At 37.7% G+C, this 19,905-nt stretch overlaps 1 protein-coding gene across 1 annotated transcript; it reads right to left on the bottom strand.

The window, feature by feature from the left end:
• Positions 1-18,927: 18,927 nt before the first annotated feature.
• Positions 18,928-19,903, bottom strand: LOC130716579 (uncharacterized). Its single transcript, XM_057566549.1, has one exon. It carries the CDS (start codon positions 19,901-19,903, stop codon positions 19,058-19,060), a length of 846 nt encoding a protein of 281 aa, XP_057422532.1. The 3' UTR covers positions 18,928-19,057.
• Positions 19,904-19,905: the final 2 nt, after the last annotated feature.

Below are 19,905 nucleotides of genomic sequence, written 5' to 3'. Positions count from 1 at the left end.
GCTTAACCCTAATTCAAGTTGCACCACCAATGGCTTTTCATGCATGGGGATTATTCTAGGGCTTGAGGTTGCGTGGCTGCAGCTTGGAGATGATCAGAAGCAATCAGAGGTGAGGTTGGCATGGTGTAATGGCTGATTGCATGCCTAGGTCATTTGCACACAAAACCTAAGGCTCCGATTGGTCGATTTCTTTATCATTTTCCATGTCGGGACAAAACTGATGCAATATTATACTGGTTCAGGTCTGTTAGTGCTGAATTAGAGTATATTTCCCCTCTCAAGGTTCAATATCATCTCTTTTGAGTGATTAAGGTATCACTCTTTTAGCTTGATTCGGGTTTCGATCACTCTGAGACAATGCATCTATCATTGCCAAGAGATGTGACCAGATCATCTATTTAGCCCTATCCTACCTCTATCTCGAGTTCATCCTCTTTTTGGGGTTATTATGACCATGACTTTGGTACTTCTATTGCCGGGTCGATTTAAAGTCGATTGACCGACGTCTCGATTTACGTGCAAACAAGCACTACAATAAAATATTCACACATACACGCATACACACATATATATGTATATTATATAGTATAGTTATACTATTAGCGAATATTCACCTATTCCGACTCTCTAGGGTTTCGCGTTGCCTATGAGGTCTTTACCTGGTTGGTGGGATGTTACACTCTCCCCTCCTTTTTGAGAATTTCGTCCCCGAAATTCACATCCTAGAATACTAAACAGTTGAGGGTATGTCCTTCTCATATCCTCTTCTAATTCCCAAGTTGCTTCTTCATCCTCCCCCTCACTCCAAGCTACTTCCACTAACGAGATTTCCTTTTTCCTAGGTGAAATAAACCACATGTTAACCACCAAGACTCCTTCACAAAAAAGGAAAATTCAAAAACTAGTATTTACTGATTCCCTTAGCTTTTTGGATTTAAACTTTAAAAATTACTTTTATAAACAACATTTAAAACATCTACTAACTTAAAATGCAAGATGCAATTTCACTGTTCATGAGAGCCATTTTTTTTTGTTACAGATTTCTTGCTTTTGGGCCGACTGCTTTCTTGGGCTGCATTGGAGTATCTCAGCTACTAACTTCAGTTAGGGTTAGGAATTATCTTACTGAACACCTACTTTCCTATTGACCAAGATGAAAAACCTACCTCCTTCTTCCCGTGTTTTCCGGCCGCCGCCGTCGCCACTGAAGCTATTGTGCCTTTCTCCGTCAGGCACAGAGGTATGACTTGACCCCTCTCACCGGCCAGCGTTTATGCATCGATGTCCGATCCCTAAGGATCTACTATTTCGCTAAACCATGGCTTTCTCTCTTGGACGAACGCTCGACCCTCTCCTCCCTCTACCGTGTAGCCTCTGCACCATGGCATTCTCCCTTGTACGAACGCTCGTCCCTCTCCTGCCTCTACCGTGTAGCCTCTGCAACACCCCTCTACTCCTTCCCTAAGCTATGCGGTTTCCTCTCCTCTGCTCAGCCCTATGGAGATCACTTTACAGATATATTTCCTATCCCCTAATGCATCCCCTATTTTCTTTACAGCTGTTATGATTTGAAATGTTAAATTTATCTTTTTTATTTCCAATTTGAATTGGGCTACGAAACTGCTGAGAGTTTTTCTATAAATTGAGCCCTATTCTCCTCAAATTCCCACATTGTGTTCCAGTTTTCTGTCCTTCTTCCCAACCATTTTTTTCTCAAACTTGATCCACTTATTCGAAGTTTGGGTCTGATTCATGGGTGGTGGTGTGACTCCAGTCAAGAGTCTTTGCCCTGGGAAGAGTTTTTTGAAAATTAGGACTAGGGTTATCCGGATGTGGGAAGCATGTCCTGTGAACGATCCCTTGAGTCCCTATGCCTTGCATATAGTTCTAATTGATGCTGAGGTTTATACCTTTCTTCTGAATCTTTACTACATTGCAGTGGTTGTTTAAATAGTAGTTTTTCTTCTTTATTTGAATGAAATGTTGGTTTATTGATGTTCTGATTATTGTTCTTTTTATTTCAAGGGTGACAAAATTGAAGCCATTGCTCGGAAGGGTCTGATGTCCAAATTCAAGAGCGAGCTCCGTGAAGGCAAAGTTTACACCATCACTTATTTCTCTGTTCTATCAAACAGTGGCGGTTTTATGGCTTCTGAGCATGATTACAAGATTATGTTCAATGAAAAAACAAGGGCTGCAATTGAAGAAGCAATTGGAATCCCAATGACTAAATACTCCTTCAAGGACACTGATCAGATATTGGCTACTGGTGGTGATTATGATTTTTTAATTGGTATGCTACCATCAACTACATCGGCTACTTTTATTGTTTTTTTAGCTCATATGTTAAGATATTTATTGTTCAGTTTAGAATATTGAATTCTAATTTTTGTAATGAATCATGTTTTGTAGATGTGATTGGATTAGTTACCAATGTATCAAGTGAGAAGAAATATCCTAAGTTGGTAATGTAACACGGATGATAGAGCTGGAGCTGACAGATGATAAGTTAATTCCTATCTTACTTAACATATTCATGTCAAGATTTTACAATTATGATTGATTTCTAAATGACTATGATCACATTACAAATTTTATGCTCTAATTTATTTGTGTCAAGAATAATTAGTTGTGAAGGATGTAAATTATGTTTCTGAGGATACCTTAAGGCTGGAAATGATGGAACTCATCTATTACCTATGGTCGCTACTCCATATCAGTAATCTATGGTACTTTTCTCATCTTTAGTCATTTCGAAACAGCTGTTTTCTTTCTTTACATGATGTGTACATAGTCTCTTTACATGTTTTCTGTCCTCCATTTTCAATTGGGTGCTATAAATAGAACCATCTTGTGTGGAGATGATCATGTTGTGTACCGAGTCCATTGCACTTGCTTCCAGTTTGTTTATTGATTATTGATTTCCCTTAATTGCTTTCAATTTCAATTTCGCTCCAATTTTCTTGATTTTGAGTGAAGACATGGGTGGCAAAGTGAATCATATCAAGAGCCTATGCCCAGGAAAAAACTACTTCAGAATTAGGTGGATGTGGGAAGTTTGTCCTGTGAATGAACCCTCGAGTCTATTTGCTCTTCTCATTGTTCTAATTGATTTTGTGGTTCTGATCATCATTTCATGATCTTTGTTTGAGCTCAGTGTTTGTTTAATGGTGACACATATTATTCAATTTGACATGTGTTTTTTGTTATTTATATGCTGAGCCCTGTTTTTTTTGAATGTTAGGGTAAAACAATTGAGGCAATTGCAAAGAAGCCAATGATGTCCAAATTCAAGGCTGAATTATGTGAAGGAAAGGTTTACAGGATATGCAATTTTGCAATTTTGTCCGACAGCGGCAATTTTATAGCATCTGACCATGAGTACAAGCTTATTCTCACTAAAAAAACAAAGGTTGCACTTGAGAAAGACCCTGCCATACCTTTGAATGTTTATTCTTTCAAGTATACAGAGGAAATATTGTCAACTGGCGGTGACTCTGACTATCTGATTGGTATGTAAATCTCATATATTCTTTTAGGATTTTTCAATTTATTTTTAAGATATTCTTTGTTGTGATTTCGCGGTTGACCATTTATTGTTTGAATGAGTCATTGTTGCATAGATTTGATTGGATTAATCACCAATGTATCAAGTGAAAAGCAATACCCAAAGTTGGGAAGGTAACATGAATGATCGAGTTGGAGCTGACAGATGATAAGTATATTGTTACCTTGACTATTGAATTATTAGATTTATGGCTATAAATTAATGTAATTCCTGATTGCTGCAATACATGTGCAATTTCTCCAATGGTCTACAAATTGTTACTGATCTTTTACCATTGAAATCCTAGCCTCTACTTTGCTTTGCTCTCTAACTAAGTAATTTGTATCCTTTGTTATTATTTGGTTCAAGTGCTGTTAATTTCCTCCAGAAAATGCTATACAAGCCATAAGCTTTCTACCAAAGTGATTTCACGAAGTGAGTGCTTATCAACCGATTTAAATAATGTTAGGAATTAGGATTACTATTATATAAATGTGTTAAATTAGAAGAATGATTCTGATTCTACTATATATTTGCCCAGCCAAAGGCTCATGCTCCATTTTTTTCCAACCCCATTATTTTTTACCCACAAGCCATGGGATCCTGCTCTCAAGGTTGTGACGTCATGTTGCAGATTAAGCTTTTTGTGTAGAAACACTCTTGCTTACCACACAAGTCAAATGCAACTTCTATGCTCAGCATGTAAGGATTAAAATCAAAATCAAGTATTTTGCGTTAAAACATATTTTGGAGGACACTTCAATCGTGATTAATAAGCAAATCACATCTAATGAAGATGCTTCTCATGAAATTTTGTACTTCAAATTTGACATAAAGATAACTTGAAGGAGAGGAACCTGATTCAATTTGCCTTTTTTTTGCATTTCAATAATTTTAGCATTTGCTCTTTCTCCGGTCATTTGTTTGTTCCCTTGCTACTATTCCCAGCATGAAATATATTGCAGGTTTTCTTAAAATCTGTATGTTTTGCGCTTTGAATCAAATAATGAATCCGTCAACAGTGGAGATCTTTGAATAAACCATAAGGGGATTAATTTTGGAACTGGTTCACCTTTTTACAGAGTAGAAAAATGCTTGATAGTTTCTCCTTGTGAATTGTCCTATTCCTTGTGTGAATTGTCCTTCACATATCGGTTTCCCCTGGATTTTGGGGTAAAGTTGCACCTTGAAGCTCCATCATTGGTTTGTGTGCAGTAGAAGCTACCCTAAATAGAAAAGCAAGCTACAAATTTTGCTTTACAGGCTCTTTGAGCTACTACTACCTCAGAAAGACCAGCTACTAAAGGTGCTTCCAGGCTGTTTGATTCGATTGCTTCCAGTTCTTGTCGGATTTCCATATGGTTATCTACTTTCCCTGTTTGTGTGTTGATCCTCATGCAGGTATGTGCCTATAAATTGCCCCTTTGAGTGTGAGTTTGCTCATGCTGGGTTGTGCATCAAGATTTTGAGCATGTTTCTTTCACTGTTCTTTGGTGTTGTAATGTAGAAATTTATTGTCTAGGAAAAGTGTTATCCAAGGAACAACTCCCTTTCTTCCACAGTATTTATGTTAGAGTTGGTGCAAACTGAAAAGAAGTTCTTCTAATTTTTACTAATATTATCTTCCACTGCCAGTTTTTACAGGTTGGCAACTTACATGACAATGTCTACCATAAGGAAAAGATACTTTGACAGGGTCTGACTGTTTTGAGGAGGGAAATACTGTTTTATGTATTTCTTTTCTATGGATATACTGGTGTATTATTAAAATGCATTTGATGATGATATTAGAGTACAGTTTGTCCTCAAACCATTATTTTTGCCTTTGGAATAAGTGCTTTGGATGTGGATCTGAGCCTTAACTAGACAATGGCATTTTTTATATCTGTGTTGAGAACTCACGTTTTTTTGGGTAGGCGAGAACTCAAGTAATATACATTTTTATATATTAACTTGCTTCCTCAGTGCATCAAACGACATGATTTATTTACTCTGTGTGATTGGTTGACAAAATAGCATGTGAGAAAATCCTATCCATTCTTTTAAATCTTTTTTTGCTTGCATATATAATGGTTCCTGATATTTAAGTGTAGTGGGTGGCAGGTTATATTATAAAATTTATATGTATATATTTTTAAAATTATAGATGTATATGTGGGATTTATATGTTGATCTTTTTGCTTCCTTGCCACGAGCTGTGGGATATTGAAGCTGCTAAAGGAATCATGCCCTTAGTGAATCATGTGGTTGAAATTGAAGATCTAATGGAGCAGATAGTGTCCAAACTTATGATTGCATTTCCGTACCTTGAAGTAGCAGTTCAAAATTGTTGAAGTAGATCAGGAAGGTGAAAGAGCCACAAGTCCTGCATTTATGTTTTCTATAACATGAATTCAGAAATTTGGTATATTCAGCTATTGGTTGGTCAATTTAGTAGATAATGTGTTGGCTTATGTTGTCAATTTTTTTTTGTCTATCTTTAATGTACCAAGTCTTGCTTTCAAGCAGTTTGTTATATATTGTGTCAACGAATAATAACTAATATGGGTTATGTCCTGTGTAGCTTTGAAGGTAGCGTCTTTTGCTACATATTATGCTTATGCTATATCCATTTTGTTTGTTCTTGCACTGATTAAATTTAGGTTCAGAAGATAATAACTAATATTGTGGTATGGATATTTTTTTTATCATAAAAAAAAGGTTTTGTTTTACAAGAACTTTTGATCAATGACTTAACTGAGCCCCTGTCTTGTGAAATTGCAAGTTTTGTATTTACTGTTTATGGGCAATCTCTTTTATTTGTCCATTAGCATTATCATGTAGGTTGGGCTAGGCTTACACTTGCATGATGTGTAAAGTTCTTTTGATATCTCATTCACAATAACAATGAAACTATTTTCTTAGTGGAAAATAATGTGCAGTATCTAACAATAAAAGTAATAATAATAATTATTATTAAAACTCCATTAAAGTCAACAAATGATTTACAATTTATATATCTAAATTTGTATATAAAATTTAATTAATTTAAAAGTTTACTTTTAACATGTATTGGACCATAAATGTTTACATGGTTAAGGTCATGTGTTATCAATTCCAATTTCAGTCGCATTAATTATGTTTATTATATAACGTGCATCATTCAGATAAAATTATTATGTTAAGCAAGCAAAATTAGAGATTAAACCTCCGTGCATCGCATCGGTCAAGCTATCAAGCCTACCAGAGGGGGGAAATTGCTTTTTGAAGAGATTTTATGCTAATACGGTTAGCTCTACGTTTTTTTTAAGGACTGTTTAATGAACTGCATCAAGTTTTCCAGTTCATATTCATCATTCTAATCCATGTATTTTTTGAATATAATTGATTTATTTTCAACATGCACAGTTTATAGATGGATATCACCGTAGTTTGAAGAGTTAATATGCACTTTATATTTCTAATATTTTTATGTGATTCCTTATATTCTATAAGTTTCCACATCTCTATACTCTGGTATTAAACAGTATATGTTGTTGAGGTGATTTCATATTTGCTTTTGTTTCATAAGCTTTGGGACTGTGAATGTCAAGTCTCACTTTGAATGTCAATCTACACTTACCACGATGCATAGAACATTGGTGGTCATGGTAGATCTTCGGACACAGTTTTTTTTAGTTGTTTCTTATCATTGGCATGTATTGCATGTAGGAGTTCATTGCTCTTCCCAGGTGGTTTGTTCGAAACCATCCAGAAATAAAGCAGTTTGGAAGTGTCTTTTTTACTGATCCGACAAATCATTGGTATTCAGTGGGAGTTAAAACTATGTCCGAAGAGGTTCATTTTGAAGATGGGTATGACGAGATTCGTGAAGCACTTCATATCAATCAACCTATGACGATGCACTATACATATAATAGGTCGGGGCATTTCACCATCAGGATTTTCTATGATGAGGATACAGAGGTGGATTACGGAGCACACGAGGAAGAGGGCCATGTTGTGGAAGGGGAGGTAGCTTGGTTCAAGGATCTCACTCAGCCCATGAGCATGGGAGATCAAGTTTTGGTATTAATCATCCCAGTATCTTTTTTTCATATTTAAAACATATATAACTTTGCAAGAAGTGATGTTTTGTTTGATTTCCCAGCTTATCCCTGCAAGTGTTGTGATTGAGTACCTTGAACACAAACCGCCCTCTCTTAACATCATATTGTCGGATGGGAACTTAGTCAAATGGACAGTAAAATGGGCAGATGATAGGCTGAATTCTTGCGTGTTTGGGCTGGCTGGTACGAATTTTCCAAGGAGAAACGATTACGCGCTAGGGATCAGTTGCTATTTTTTAAGATGGAACAAGAGGATACCTACCGGGTTGAAGTGCGCCGCCATAATGTCCGCACTTGAATTTCTTCTTTTGTTATGTGTTAAATTTGAAGTTTTTGTTGTTAAGTTTGATGTATTTGAGCTACTGGACTTCATATGTATCGTTTAAACTATGGCGGTTGCAATGTTCTACATTTATTTCCAAAATTTCTTTAACAATTACTCCTCTTTTGCATAAATCTATCACATGGAATTTTATTTGCTAAATATATTCTGTTAATGAAGATGCCGCGAACTCATCCGGGTTTTATTTTGATAAATGCTCTTTTTTTTTATACATCGGAGAATTATTTTATAAATGCTTTTGAAGAATGCACGTAAGAGAATATATTAAGTCGTATTTGATACTTGATAATCGTTTATTGGTCGATATTTAACTGATGCTCCAACATTTTTAATGATTCATATCATAGTTAAAGGTATATCTAAGAACAAACCATTTAAATACATAAAATGAGCAGGTTCCATGCATCGCACGGGTAAAATCCTAGTGTTTTTAAAAGAAAAATCTGCTTCAGCGGGATGTTTTGCAAAGCTGAAAGATCTATGACTTGAAAACTAAAAACAAAATCAGAAGACATCACCGGGGTATTTTGCAATTTTAGTTTTAAAAACATAGAAGAAGAAGTGTTTATAAGATCAGTTTTCCATAACATATCTTATTAAACAAGAATCATAGAAAAATAACTAAAAACTGTTTTATATAAATCAAACGGGCCCTAAATTTTGACCATATTCTATAACTAGAAACAGATTACCATGATGATTGTAATGTAAATTCAAATGGACAATACCATTCTCACAGAAGGCAGGTTGAGCAAACTAAAATAGTAATATCTGCCCCATTTACAACAGAAAGGCAGAAGAATGCAAAGACCTGGCTTTCTCTAAAGAAGGTTTTACACATGAATAATGAAAAATTGTTCTCAAAAGACCTGGGCTACAAGAAGTAACAACAAATTCATTACCTGGATATGGATGGAACCCCAGGATTACTGTTTGTCTGTAAAATCTGGCATACTCATCAAGATACCTAAACAACGAATACAAACTCAGATCTCAAAAATCTGGTGTAGAAAAACCAGAAATGTATATCTCACTTTTTTGTGAAGCCTTCATCTCTAATAATCTGAGTGTACCATGCAGTTCATCCAACAGATAAATAATGAACTACATAACTGAATAGAAATGATAGAGAGAAGACAAACAGCACGCAAAAGAACAACCATGTACTCCATCTCTTTGATAAACCAAGCTTCAGTTTAAATTGGAATTATTTTTCACTTGATATTCAATTGTATTCTTTTGACTCGAGGTGGCATATATACTGCACACTCATAGCTTCCATTTTCATACGCCTCCAATTTATTAGAATTCAGGGTAGGTCTAACTCTACCCCAAAAGATAGCTAAGAGGTGAGGGTCGCTCTACCCTTTATAAATGTTAGAAAATAGAAAATAGATTGGGTTGTGAACTTAGCCGTGTGGCTTTCATACATTATATAGAGCAAGTACACATGGTGGTGGAGATGGATTAGTGATTCTCCACACACTCAATTGCAATGCTTTGATCCTATATATATAGGCAGTGTTCTACCGACTTAGACATGTCGGTTTACATTTTTTTATTTTTGGTTGTTTCTAGACTAGGTAGCAATCTAGATTTCTCTAGAAAATTGCAGCACTTTCTAACACTCCTCCTTGATGCAATTTTCTTGTGACTCCAAACATAGCTTGTAGCTCTTCAAATCTTGCTATGGGCAATGTCTCTGTGAATATATCTGCTAGCCGATCTTCAGCTTTGCAATAGTTGAGCTTGACCTCTTTAGTTGTCTTTGCTTCCACCGTTGATGGTGCAATTTTAGCTGGCTTCAGTTTTGAACCATTCTTCTTGCCTCCAACCCATTGATGTGAGACTTGTTGTTGGCTATTTCATCACTCTCATCAAATCCAACTAGAGTCATTTTGTTGGACTTGGATTGGCTGGGCATGTACTCAAGCGGAGCCTCAGAGACCGTCGTCATAGGCAGGCTTGTGCTCCTTCTAGATGAACTTGAGTCTCAGAGGCCTGTGGCTAGTTTTTTTAGATGATAGATTTCACCAAAAATAGATGGTGATAGATGAAGGTCGAGTGATATTAGCCAAAGCTTAGAAAAAGTTTAGAGATGGGTTAAGAGTGCAAGGGTAGTTTTTAAAATAGTAGGTGAGTAGTATCACTACGCCCAGTGTATGACCGAACGCAGCTCTGATACCATTGTTAGAAAATAGAAAATAGATTGGGTTGTGAACTTAGCCGTGTGGCTTTCATACATTATATAGAGCAAGTACACATGGTGGTGGAGATGGATTAGTGATTCTCCACACACTCAATTGCAATGCTTTGATCCTATATATATAGGCAGTGTTCTACCGACTTAGACATGTCGGTTTACATTTTTTTATTTTTGGTTGTTTCTAGTTGTTTAAACAACATTCTAGACTAGGTAACAATCTAGATGTCTCTAGAAAATTGCAGCACTTTCTCACAATAAACACTTATTAGGCCCTATCCATTTGAGACTTCTCAACACTCTCTTCATGCCCAGAGTGCGTGAAATTTGCATGAATGAACATCTACGGGTAGCCAATTTATGAGTGCCCAATAAATGGATCTAGTACATACTGCGTGACTATCTTAGAATTGCTTAGTATTGAATATTTTATTTTTCAGCTCATAACAAGATGAGGTATCCTGTTTCATAGAGTAACTCTGAAGCCTATTCTCCCAAATTTCCTAACAGACACCTTGTGAGCATCAAAAGCATCAATCCGTTGGAATCCATCTAAGTTTGAATACACAAGTATCTCCCTCTGATAATCACTAAATGAAATGAGAGCACCAATCCGTAGAAACAATTCCAAGCTAATAAAGAGAGATCCTATTAATGATAATAACCGAAGGAAAATTACGAAAGAGCAAATGCTCCAAGTCAAGGTATCAAACTACCACCTATATCCCAAGCTAATACTCGAAACTGATAAGAAAAGCATGCCTATCCCATTCTCCCCCGAAACTTCCCTACCCAACAAAAAGTTAGATCCTTTTTCTCTCTCCTCTAAATAACTGTTTTTCCCTAATGTCCTCCCATTTCTGTATAATTTTTTCCCTTATACAAAATAGGGGCAAAAAACCTATAAGTATACCACTAAAATAGTCCCTAAACAAGCAATAGTTACACATGTACAGTATGGTTATCTATACTACACAAGGCTCAGCATTTATTTGATCTGACATTCTATGGAATGGGGTCATATTCACAACCTATCACCAATCTTCAGTCATCAGTCAAACCTCTTTTTTAAACATGTCTTCATGCAGAATAGCCCATTTATTAGCAAAATTCATCTTGTAGTTCAAATCAAGGTTAAAATCAAATTGGAATAATAATTCAAAGAAACATCACTACAAACCTGCATTGCTATTACATCTGCATGATCAATAATCAGAACCTACTTAGAACAAATAATACACAATTGTCAACTTCATATAAGATCCATATAAAGGGTAACTACATATCCAAATAGAACTTTATAAGACATAGATGGTAGTTTGATACCTTCGCTTGGCCCATGTCTTATAAGTATCAAACTATCAACCTATAGTGCCCTGAAATGGAAATTATAACACATGGGCCTCCAACTGCTATGCCATGTCCAATATTAAATTAAGCAAGCAAAGCAAATTCAGGAAAAAAAATTGAAGTTGCTCAAAATATCAAACAACTGATTTGTATAAAACTCAGCTCAAAAACAGTCAATACATCGGCATATAGCCTTTAGTTCAAAAAGAATTAACAAGTTCATCTAATCATAATCCTATTCTACTATGGAGAAGTGTCTTCCTTTCTCCTTTGTTGTTTCTTCAGGTAGTTTAAAAGGCCTCCTAGAGCTGATTCTGCACCCTCAAAGCGAAGAAAATTTGCAGCAACTTCGGCAGGCGTGATGTCTAACACTTCAAGAAGGTGCTGAATTTCTTTAAAAGCCGGATGATCCTGATGCTCACCTCCGAGATAGTTCTTAGCCAAAATCTCAAAGGCCTTAGATTTAAGGTATGACATGTTGATTTGGTAATCAATACTCCCAGGCTTGAGAAGGGCCGGATCCAACACCTCCTTGTGATTGGTGGTGAAAATGATGATCTTCTGTTGGGTCCAGGTGGGCCAGCATCCTGCTTGCAGGTAGCATTCGAAACGGGGCGCTGTCTGCTACGCTATAAGAAATAACGTTGCGCCCTCACTAACACCAATTGGTTTTGGCGTAGTGGTAAGCGCGTGATCCTAAAAGTGGTATCAGAGCCAGGTCCCGTGTTCGAATCCCACGGAAGGCATGCTGTGCAGCTAGTTTGGCTGGCAGGTGCTGGGGGGGGATTGTTGGGTCCAGGTGGGCCAGCATCCTGCCTGCAGGTAGCATTCGAAACGGGGCGCTGTCTGCTACGCTATAAGAAATAACGTTGCGCCCTCACTAACACCAATTGGTTTTGGCGTAGTGGTAAGCGCGTGATCCTACATCTTCTCTTCCCCAGCTCCTGACCAGAGGCCATCCATAAAACTGAGCATAGCTGATAGGGTGAACTTGTGCTTGTCAGCTTCTTCACTCATTTTCCCAGCAGAGCGTGCGCGCACCTCCTTATTGCAATCAATATCTTCAATAATGATCATAGAGCGTCTGGGGGTGCTCAACACCATCTTCTTCAAATTAGCATCAGAAGTCACACTAGACAATTGAAGATCAAAGATGTCAAATTTTAGATAATTTGACATTGCTGCGATGAGACTTGATTTGCCTGTTCCAGGAGGACCATACAACATGTAGCCCTTCTTCCAGGTTTCCCTACCCTCTTATAAAATTCTTTCTTACTGAGAAATCTATCCAAGTCTTCGATTATGGCATCTTTAAGACAAGGATCAATGGCAAGCGTTTCCATGCTTGGACAATTCATTTCCAACCCAATAACCCTCGTAAGAAAATATTTTAGGAACCTTTACCTGAGACACTTTACATTCATGCAACTTAACCAGATGTGGGAGATATTGGTGGATAACTTTCTCCCTGCAGTTGTGATTAAAGCTCAAAATTATTGTTTTTTTCACATTGCTAAATGCTTTGTCGGATGCCTCAGCCTCCAGTTTCCATCCGATATTTATCCCTTCAAACTGATCCATCGCTTCTTGACCTTCCTCCACCGCCTGCAACAGAGACTTCTGGTCAAACCTTGCAACTCTCAGACAACTAGAGTTGTTTGCAACAAGAGTTGGTAGATGACTCTGCGCAGCCACATAAAACTCATTGGCCACCAAGCTGGCATCCCAATACTGTTCAATTCTCAATGCTGCTTTATCCTCTTTTTTCAGCAATAAAGAAACGATCTTTGACCAGAAAAAACCTTGGATTGATGGAGGAATTATGTCATCAAACGCTTTTCTCAGAAATCTGAAGAAATTGGCGATGGAAATGTATACTTTCACCCATGATTCGGTGGAACGATGCAAGTGTTGAATCTGATTGGCTAAATTTGAAAAATTGGAGGAGGAAGCTTTATCAATGCATTGGGAAGGGGTAGAAGAAGAACACGTAAGCGACAATGGTGTGGATGAGACAGGTGAGGGTTGATTTGGGAATCTGCAGCAAGAAGGAGTGTGATTTACGGAATTGGAGGAGAGAGATTGGGGTTGATTTAGGGTTTTCATCGTATCGTGTCAGAGGAGAAAGACGTTGAGGGTTAATTTTGGAATTGACAAGGAGATAGGGATGATTTAGGGATTTCGGCTATAATAAATCAATCATGTTTTTTTCCGACCGTTAGTTTGAATTCTTTTTCAAATAATAATTTTATTTTTAATTGTTTATTTAATGGGCTTTAATTGCTATTGTAGTTCAAATCTTCTTTCGAACTTAATCGAATTTTCCTTCAATTCAAAGCGACCTCAAAATTGAATTAAGGGTTAAATATATTTTTATTTCCTATAGAATAGGTGTTAATTAAATTTACTCCCTTCAAAAAAATTCATAGTTTTTATTTTGTAAGTGGATATAATTCGATCCGCAAATTTGATCAAACTGAACCGAACCAAACACATTATAGTTGATTGGCTTAGATCATCATTTCAGTTCGGAATTTTTTTACTGCATCCGATCACCATCAGTTTGGTGTCAAAATTGTGGATTGAATATTCGATGAATCCAAACCAACTCAATAGTGTGGGAATAATTTTTTTGTACCATTTAGCTCAAGACATAATGTTTGTTTAAGTTAATCACCTAATATACTTATGAGTTTAATATTATGTTGTATTGTATTCTAGAGATTGGGCGACGGTATTGGTGAGAAATGAGAATCACATATCAGGAAGGAGAATCGTACCTAATGAAGGAGTGAGAATCAAAGATCTCAGCTTCTCAATTCTCCTTTTTGTGATTTCTAGATTCTAGAGTTTGAAGTGGAAAAGGAATCATTGTTGATTGATGAAGTCTGAGGTTGTTTTAGAGGGATATATTAGCAACGATACCCATAAGAGGGACGACGAGGCGTGATAATATCAAGTATACCCAAAAGTACCAGATGGAGCTCATTTTCAGATTGAAAATTATGAGCTTCTTCCCCTTTTGTTCTTCAACAATTTTTTTGGGTTTATGTTTGGGTGTGATTTCTGGCTTTGGTTCGGCTTGATTGTTGCAAGGGATCCTCGGTAATGTGGAGTGCTTGTCAGAGCTATTGCAATGGTGGGGGCTGGTTTATAGTGGTGGTCGTGAGATAGGGGTTTATGCATCTTCTGATTTATACAGTACTGGGACAATACCTATGCGATGCACGACGCTTGTATTTTTTTCCTCGCATTTCAAGTCACCGACTGAATGTACAAAATGGTTGTTACTATTTTTAGACGTTCTTGACTGTGTTGTTCTATAGAGGCAGTCTATGTCTTTAGCAAAATTTATATACATTATAAAAAATTATGAGTATCTAAATTACTTGATTATTAGTTAGGTTTATTTAGGAAAAAATTTGGGGGTTTGATTATAAATTTAATTTGTTTATTTTTACTTTTAAAAAAATCCACGTCATTTCATTAAATGACGTGGCATGTCCACGTCAACAAAAAATGGATATCTGCGGTGACCGGAGCATCATCGGCGGTGAGGACGGTTTCTAAACAAAAACCATAGTTTGAGGACGTCCATAAGAAGATTTTCCGACGGGGAATGGAAATCAAAACTCACTCAAAGTTCAAGGACGATTTTCACGTTTAACCCAAATATTTTATTATTTCCTTTCTAGTTTGTTCATGACCACAACACTTGGATTCCACACACATTTTAAAACAGTCCCTGTCAACTCTACTTACATCAATCAATTTCCCTCCCCGGTCACTCACTGTAGTTGACGTCCCCGAAGGTTAGCTCAAGTGGTAAGAGTCAGAGACATAATAGTTGGGTGGGATGAAGGGTGAAGGGTCTAGGGTTCGAACCCTGAGGATGACTAATTTACTAACATTACTAACAACTAACATTTGCCTATAAAAAAACTCATTGTAGGTGACATAATTCACAATCTCCCCACTCAACATCCATTCCCATATATTTTTGTCCTTCCCATACTAATGAAAACTCAGTTTGTATTTTCGAATAATGCAAAAAAGGGTAAAAAAAAAGGTTTTGGGAGAGTTTTGGACAGGTGGAGGGCGAGGTGGCATGAGGTGGGGGTATTCGCAAATCCTGGCAGACGAAGAATGAATGGTGTGTGATCTAAGTGAGAGATGATGAAGAAGAAAGATGAAGGTGGTTTTTCGAATTGGGATTTTTTTTGTTTTCTAGGGTTTTTGAATTTCAGCATATTTGAGAGAGAGAGAGAGAGAGAGAGAGAGAGAGAGAGAGGAACATGGTGTGCGATTTCACGTTTCTACGACCTACCTCAAAAGCTGCAGGTGAACTCACCCCAGTGTCATATCCTCCTTTTGAAGCCTATGGCCATCCTAAATGTATATTATCCCTGACTATCCTGGATGAAGTTTGACCATAGTTGTCCCAGATACAGTGCCCTTCGTTGTACCAGATGTTGTTTGACTTAGTCTACATTCAACGGTGAAGTTTGGCCCATATGTACTAGATTGGACCCTGCTCTTCTTGATCCTCAAACAATCAGGTCTTAGTCATGCTATTATTTTTCTCATCAATGCTATTATGTCTCCAAACTAATGCAAAAAGGCTTGATTGTTGTTATTTAAGTTCTCGTTATTTGAAACTTCTGCACATTCCTGATGAACATTTCCTAATATTCATTACGATGAATCATGATTACAAAGAGATATGTATTTATGCAAACTTCTCTCAGCAGGGTGTCACTAACAGAAACTAACTTCTTAACAAACGAGCGACAATCAAAGGTAATTTTTTGAAACAGAATATAACAAACTAATACACCAACTAAAGTAACACATTCTAACATTGCTGCTTATAATTTGATTGCTAGGAATGTTTTGATGATGATCATTTAAGCAGTCTCTTTTTCCTTCGTTTATGCCCTCTATGGAATACGTGCTTTACAATGGTGCCTACTTTTGCCATGAAACCGAGATTTGAGGGTGTTTTGCAAGAAAATTTCAAGATTCAAGCGTGGATATCTCATGAAACAAGGTGGGTATGCTTGAAATAATGTTCTTGACATACCCAAGAGACCCATACCCGGTCAAATCCTCTGTGGAATACTTTCTTTGCCATGGTGCCCACTTTTGCCAAGAAACCGAGTTTCGGGTGTGTTTTGCAAGAAAATTTCAAAATTTATGTGTGCATATCTCGTGAAACTTGGTGGGAATGCTTGAAATAATGTGCTTGAAATGCCCCCAAATGCCCATAACCGGGGTAACCCATTATTGAATACTTATTTAAAAATGGTGCTGACTTTTGTCATGAAACCGAGTTTCGAGGGTGTTTTGCAAGGAAATTTCAAAATTCCTGCGTGCATATTTTGTGAAACTTAGTGGGAATGCTTAAAATAATGTCCTTGAGATTCCCCAAAAGGATCATATTAGGTTATACCATTAATGGAATACTTGCTTTGAAATCGTGCCCACTTATGCCATGAAACCGAGTTTCGGGGGTGTTTTGCAAGCAAATATAAAAATTCATGCGTGCATATCTCGTGAAAATGGGTGAGAATGCATGAAATAATGTCCTTGACATACCCCAAAAGGCTCATATTCGGTTATTCCCTCTATGGAATACATGCTTTGCAATGGTGCCCATTTTAGCCATGAAACCGAGTTTCGGGGGTGTTTTGCAAGCAAATTTCAAGATTCATGCGTGCATATCTAGTGAAACTAGGTGAGAAAGCTTGAAATGATGTCCTTAACAAACCCCAAAGGCCCATATCCGGTAAAACCCTTTGTGGAATACTTTCTTTTCAATGGTGCCCACTTTTGCCATGAAACCGAGTTTCGGGGGTGTTTTGCTAGCAAATTTCAAAATTTCTGCGTGCATATCTTGCGAACCTTGGTGGGAATGCTTGAAATAATGTCCTTTACATACCCCAAAAGGATCATATCCGGTTATGCCCTCTATTGAATACGTACTTTGCAAAATTGCCCACTTTTGCCATGAAACCGAGTTTCGGGGGTGTTTTACAAGCAAATTTAAAAATTCATGCGTGCATATCTCATGAAACTTGGTGGGAATGCTTGAAATAATGTCCTTGACATACCCCTATAAGATCATATTTTGTTATGCCCTCTATGGAATACGTGCTTTGCAACGGTGTCCACTTTTGCCATGAAACCGAGTTTCGGGGGTGTTTTGCATGCAAATTTCAAAATTCCAGCATGCATATCTCGTGAAATTTGGTGGGAATTCTCGATGGTCATATCCAGTTATACCCTATATGGAATACGTGCCTTGCAATGGTGCTTACTTTTGCCATGAAACCGAGTTTCGGGGGTGTTCTACAAGAAAATTTTAAGATTCATGCGTGCATATCTCGTGAAACAAGATGGGAATGCTTGAAATAATTTCATTGACATACCCTCAAAAGGATCATATCCGATCAAACCCGTCGTAGAATACTTTGTTTGCAATGGTGCCACTTTTGCCATGAATCCGAGTTTCGGGTGTGTTTGCAAGCAAATTTCAAAATTCCTCTGTGCATGAATGCTTGAAATATTGTCCTCGACATGACCCAAAAGGCTCATACCCGGTTATACCCTCTATGGAATACGTGCTTTGCAACGGTGCCCACTTTTGCAATGAAATCAAGTTTCGGGGGTGTTTGACAAGCAAATTTAAGTATTCATGCATGCATATCTCGTGAAACTTGGTGGGAATTCTTGAAATAATGTCCTTGACATACCTCAAAGGCCCATACCAGGTATTTTCGGCGCTCTAGCGTTTCGAGGTTTCGGAGTTTTAGGGATTCGGGTATTTAGGGTTTCAGCGTTTTAGGGTTTCACGGTTTCGGGACTTTTGTGTGTCAGGGTTTCGAGAATTTAGACTTTTAGACTTTTAGGGTTTAGGGTTTAGGGTTTAGGGTTTAGAACCTTCCACTCCTCGCATTGTGACTCCATGTTGACCTACCTCCTTATCCCCTCCCCCCACTTCTTGTGCAACAGCTGATGAACTAAGCTCGTTGACATCGTCGAAGGTCCAAGATTACGTGACTTGATGGGCATACCACTCTAATGAATTAATTTGAAATGGAAAAATGAAATTTAAATAAAAAACACATAAGCTTCATTAAACACATGACAATTCTATGTAGGATCGGTGAAGCCATGTGGCAAGATCACCTAACCACCACCTCCTGTAGTGATTAAAACTAGGTAGTTTCTCAAATAGTAGAGATTAAATTCAAACTTTGCACCGAAAAGATAATACTTTCAAACTTAAACTTAGTGTAGTATAAGGGCCAAACCTTATTTAACCCTAAAATGAATTATGTTAAACACAAAAGCTCCTTGCTAAATCAATTCTTAATTTATGGCACTCCGCATAAGGCCAAACAGACACACACATAGTATTATATTGGAAAAGATGTTGGGAAAAGATTTCATTGAAAATGCGAAAATGGGAACTACATAATAATAATAAGGAAAAGAAGAAAGGCATGCAATGCCGGTGGTGTTCAGAATCTTGTAATGGTGGTGGGTGTTGTGCGGTGGTTCATGGCCCTCCGCAGAAGGGCCTGACGTCCAGGGAATGGGTTGGCAATGGGAGCATTCTTCACATCTTGTTCTTGTTCTTCTTCCCTATGGCTATGAGTATGACTCTTATGGAAATTGTTGTTCAGCTGCTGTTGTTCTGCTTGTGCTTCCTCCTCCTGTGTCCTCAATTTCATCATTTTCCGCCTCTCCCTTCTCTCCGTTCTCCTACTAGGTTGAGGTTCTGGTGTGTGGTTGTCTCTGACTCTTTGTTGTTTGGGTTGAATGAGATTGAGATTGACAAGTCTGGGAATTCTACCACCCTTAGATGTGCCGAGAAGGTCGAAATCAAGTTTGCCCCAACCAATCTTGTCAAGATTATCCCAACCAAACCTCTCACTTATCTCCTCAAGCTCAGAAACCGCTCCTCCTCTAGTACTGGTGGGTTGTCTCGAAGAAGAAGAATTGCCATTCAACACATTGAGAGCCAACTCCCACTCGATGCGGTCTCTGTAGATTGGGTCTCCAAGGACTTGGTCTGCCAGCTTTGCCCACTCCTCAGAATCCCCTGCTCGTAAATTCTTCGAGACCCACTTCAGGTAGCTTGATGGAAGGCTTCCCAGCATCTTCCCCTTGTATTTCCCGAAATCAACTACCCTGTCTCGTGCTGCCACTGCAGTTTCTCTTCTTCCTGATTTGCAATTGCTTCCTCTCGACAACACTGACACTACACCCCTACACGCCTGATTTTGTTTCGTTCTAGTACAACTACAAGGGTTCCTAAAGTTCAAGTAAACATAGCAATGCTGAGGGTGCAACGACAGATACATGA

The sequence above is a fragment of the Lotus japonicus genome, chromosome 5 (assembly GCF_012489685.1).
Source record: "Lotus japonicus ecotype B-129 chromosome 5, LjGifu_v1.2".
In the NCBI taxonomy this organism is placed as follows: Eukaryota; Viridiplantae; Streptophyta; class Magnoliopsida; order Fabales; family Fabaceae; genus Lotus; species Lotus japonicus.
The sequence above is the reverse complement of the archived record's forward strand: the minus strand, read 5'-3'. Positions and strand labels throughout refer to the sequence as shown.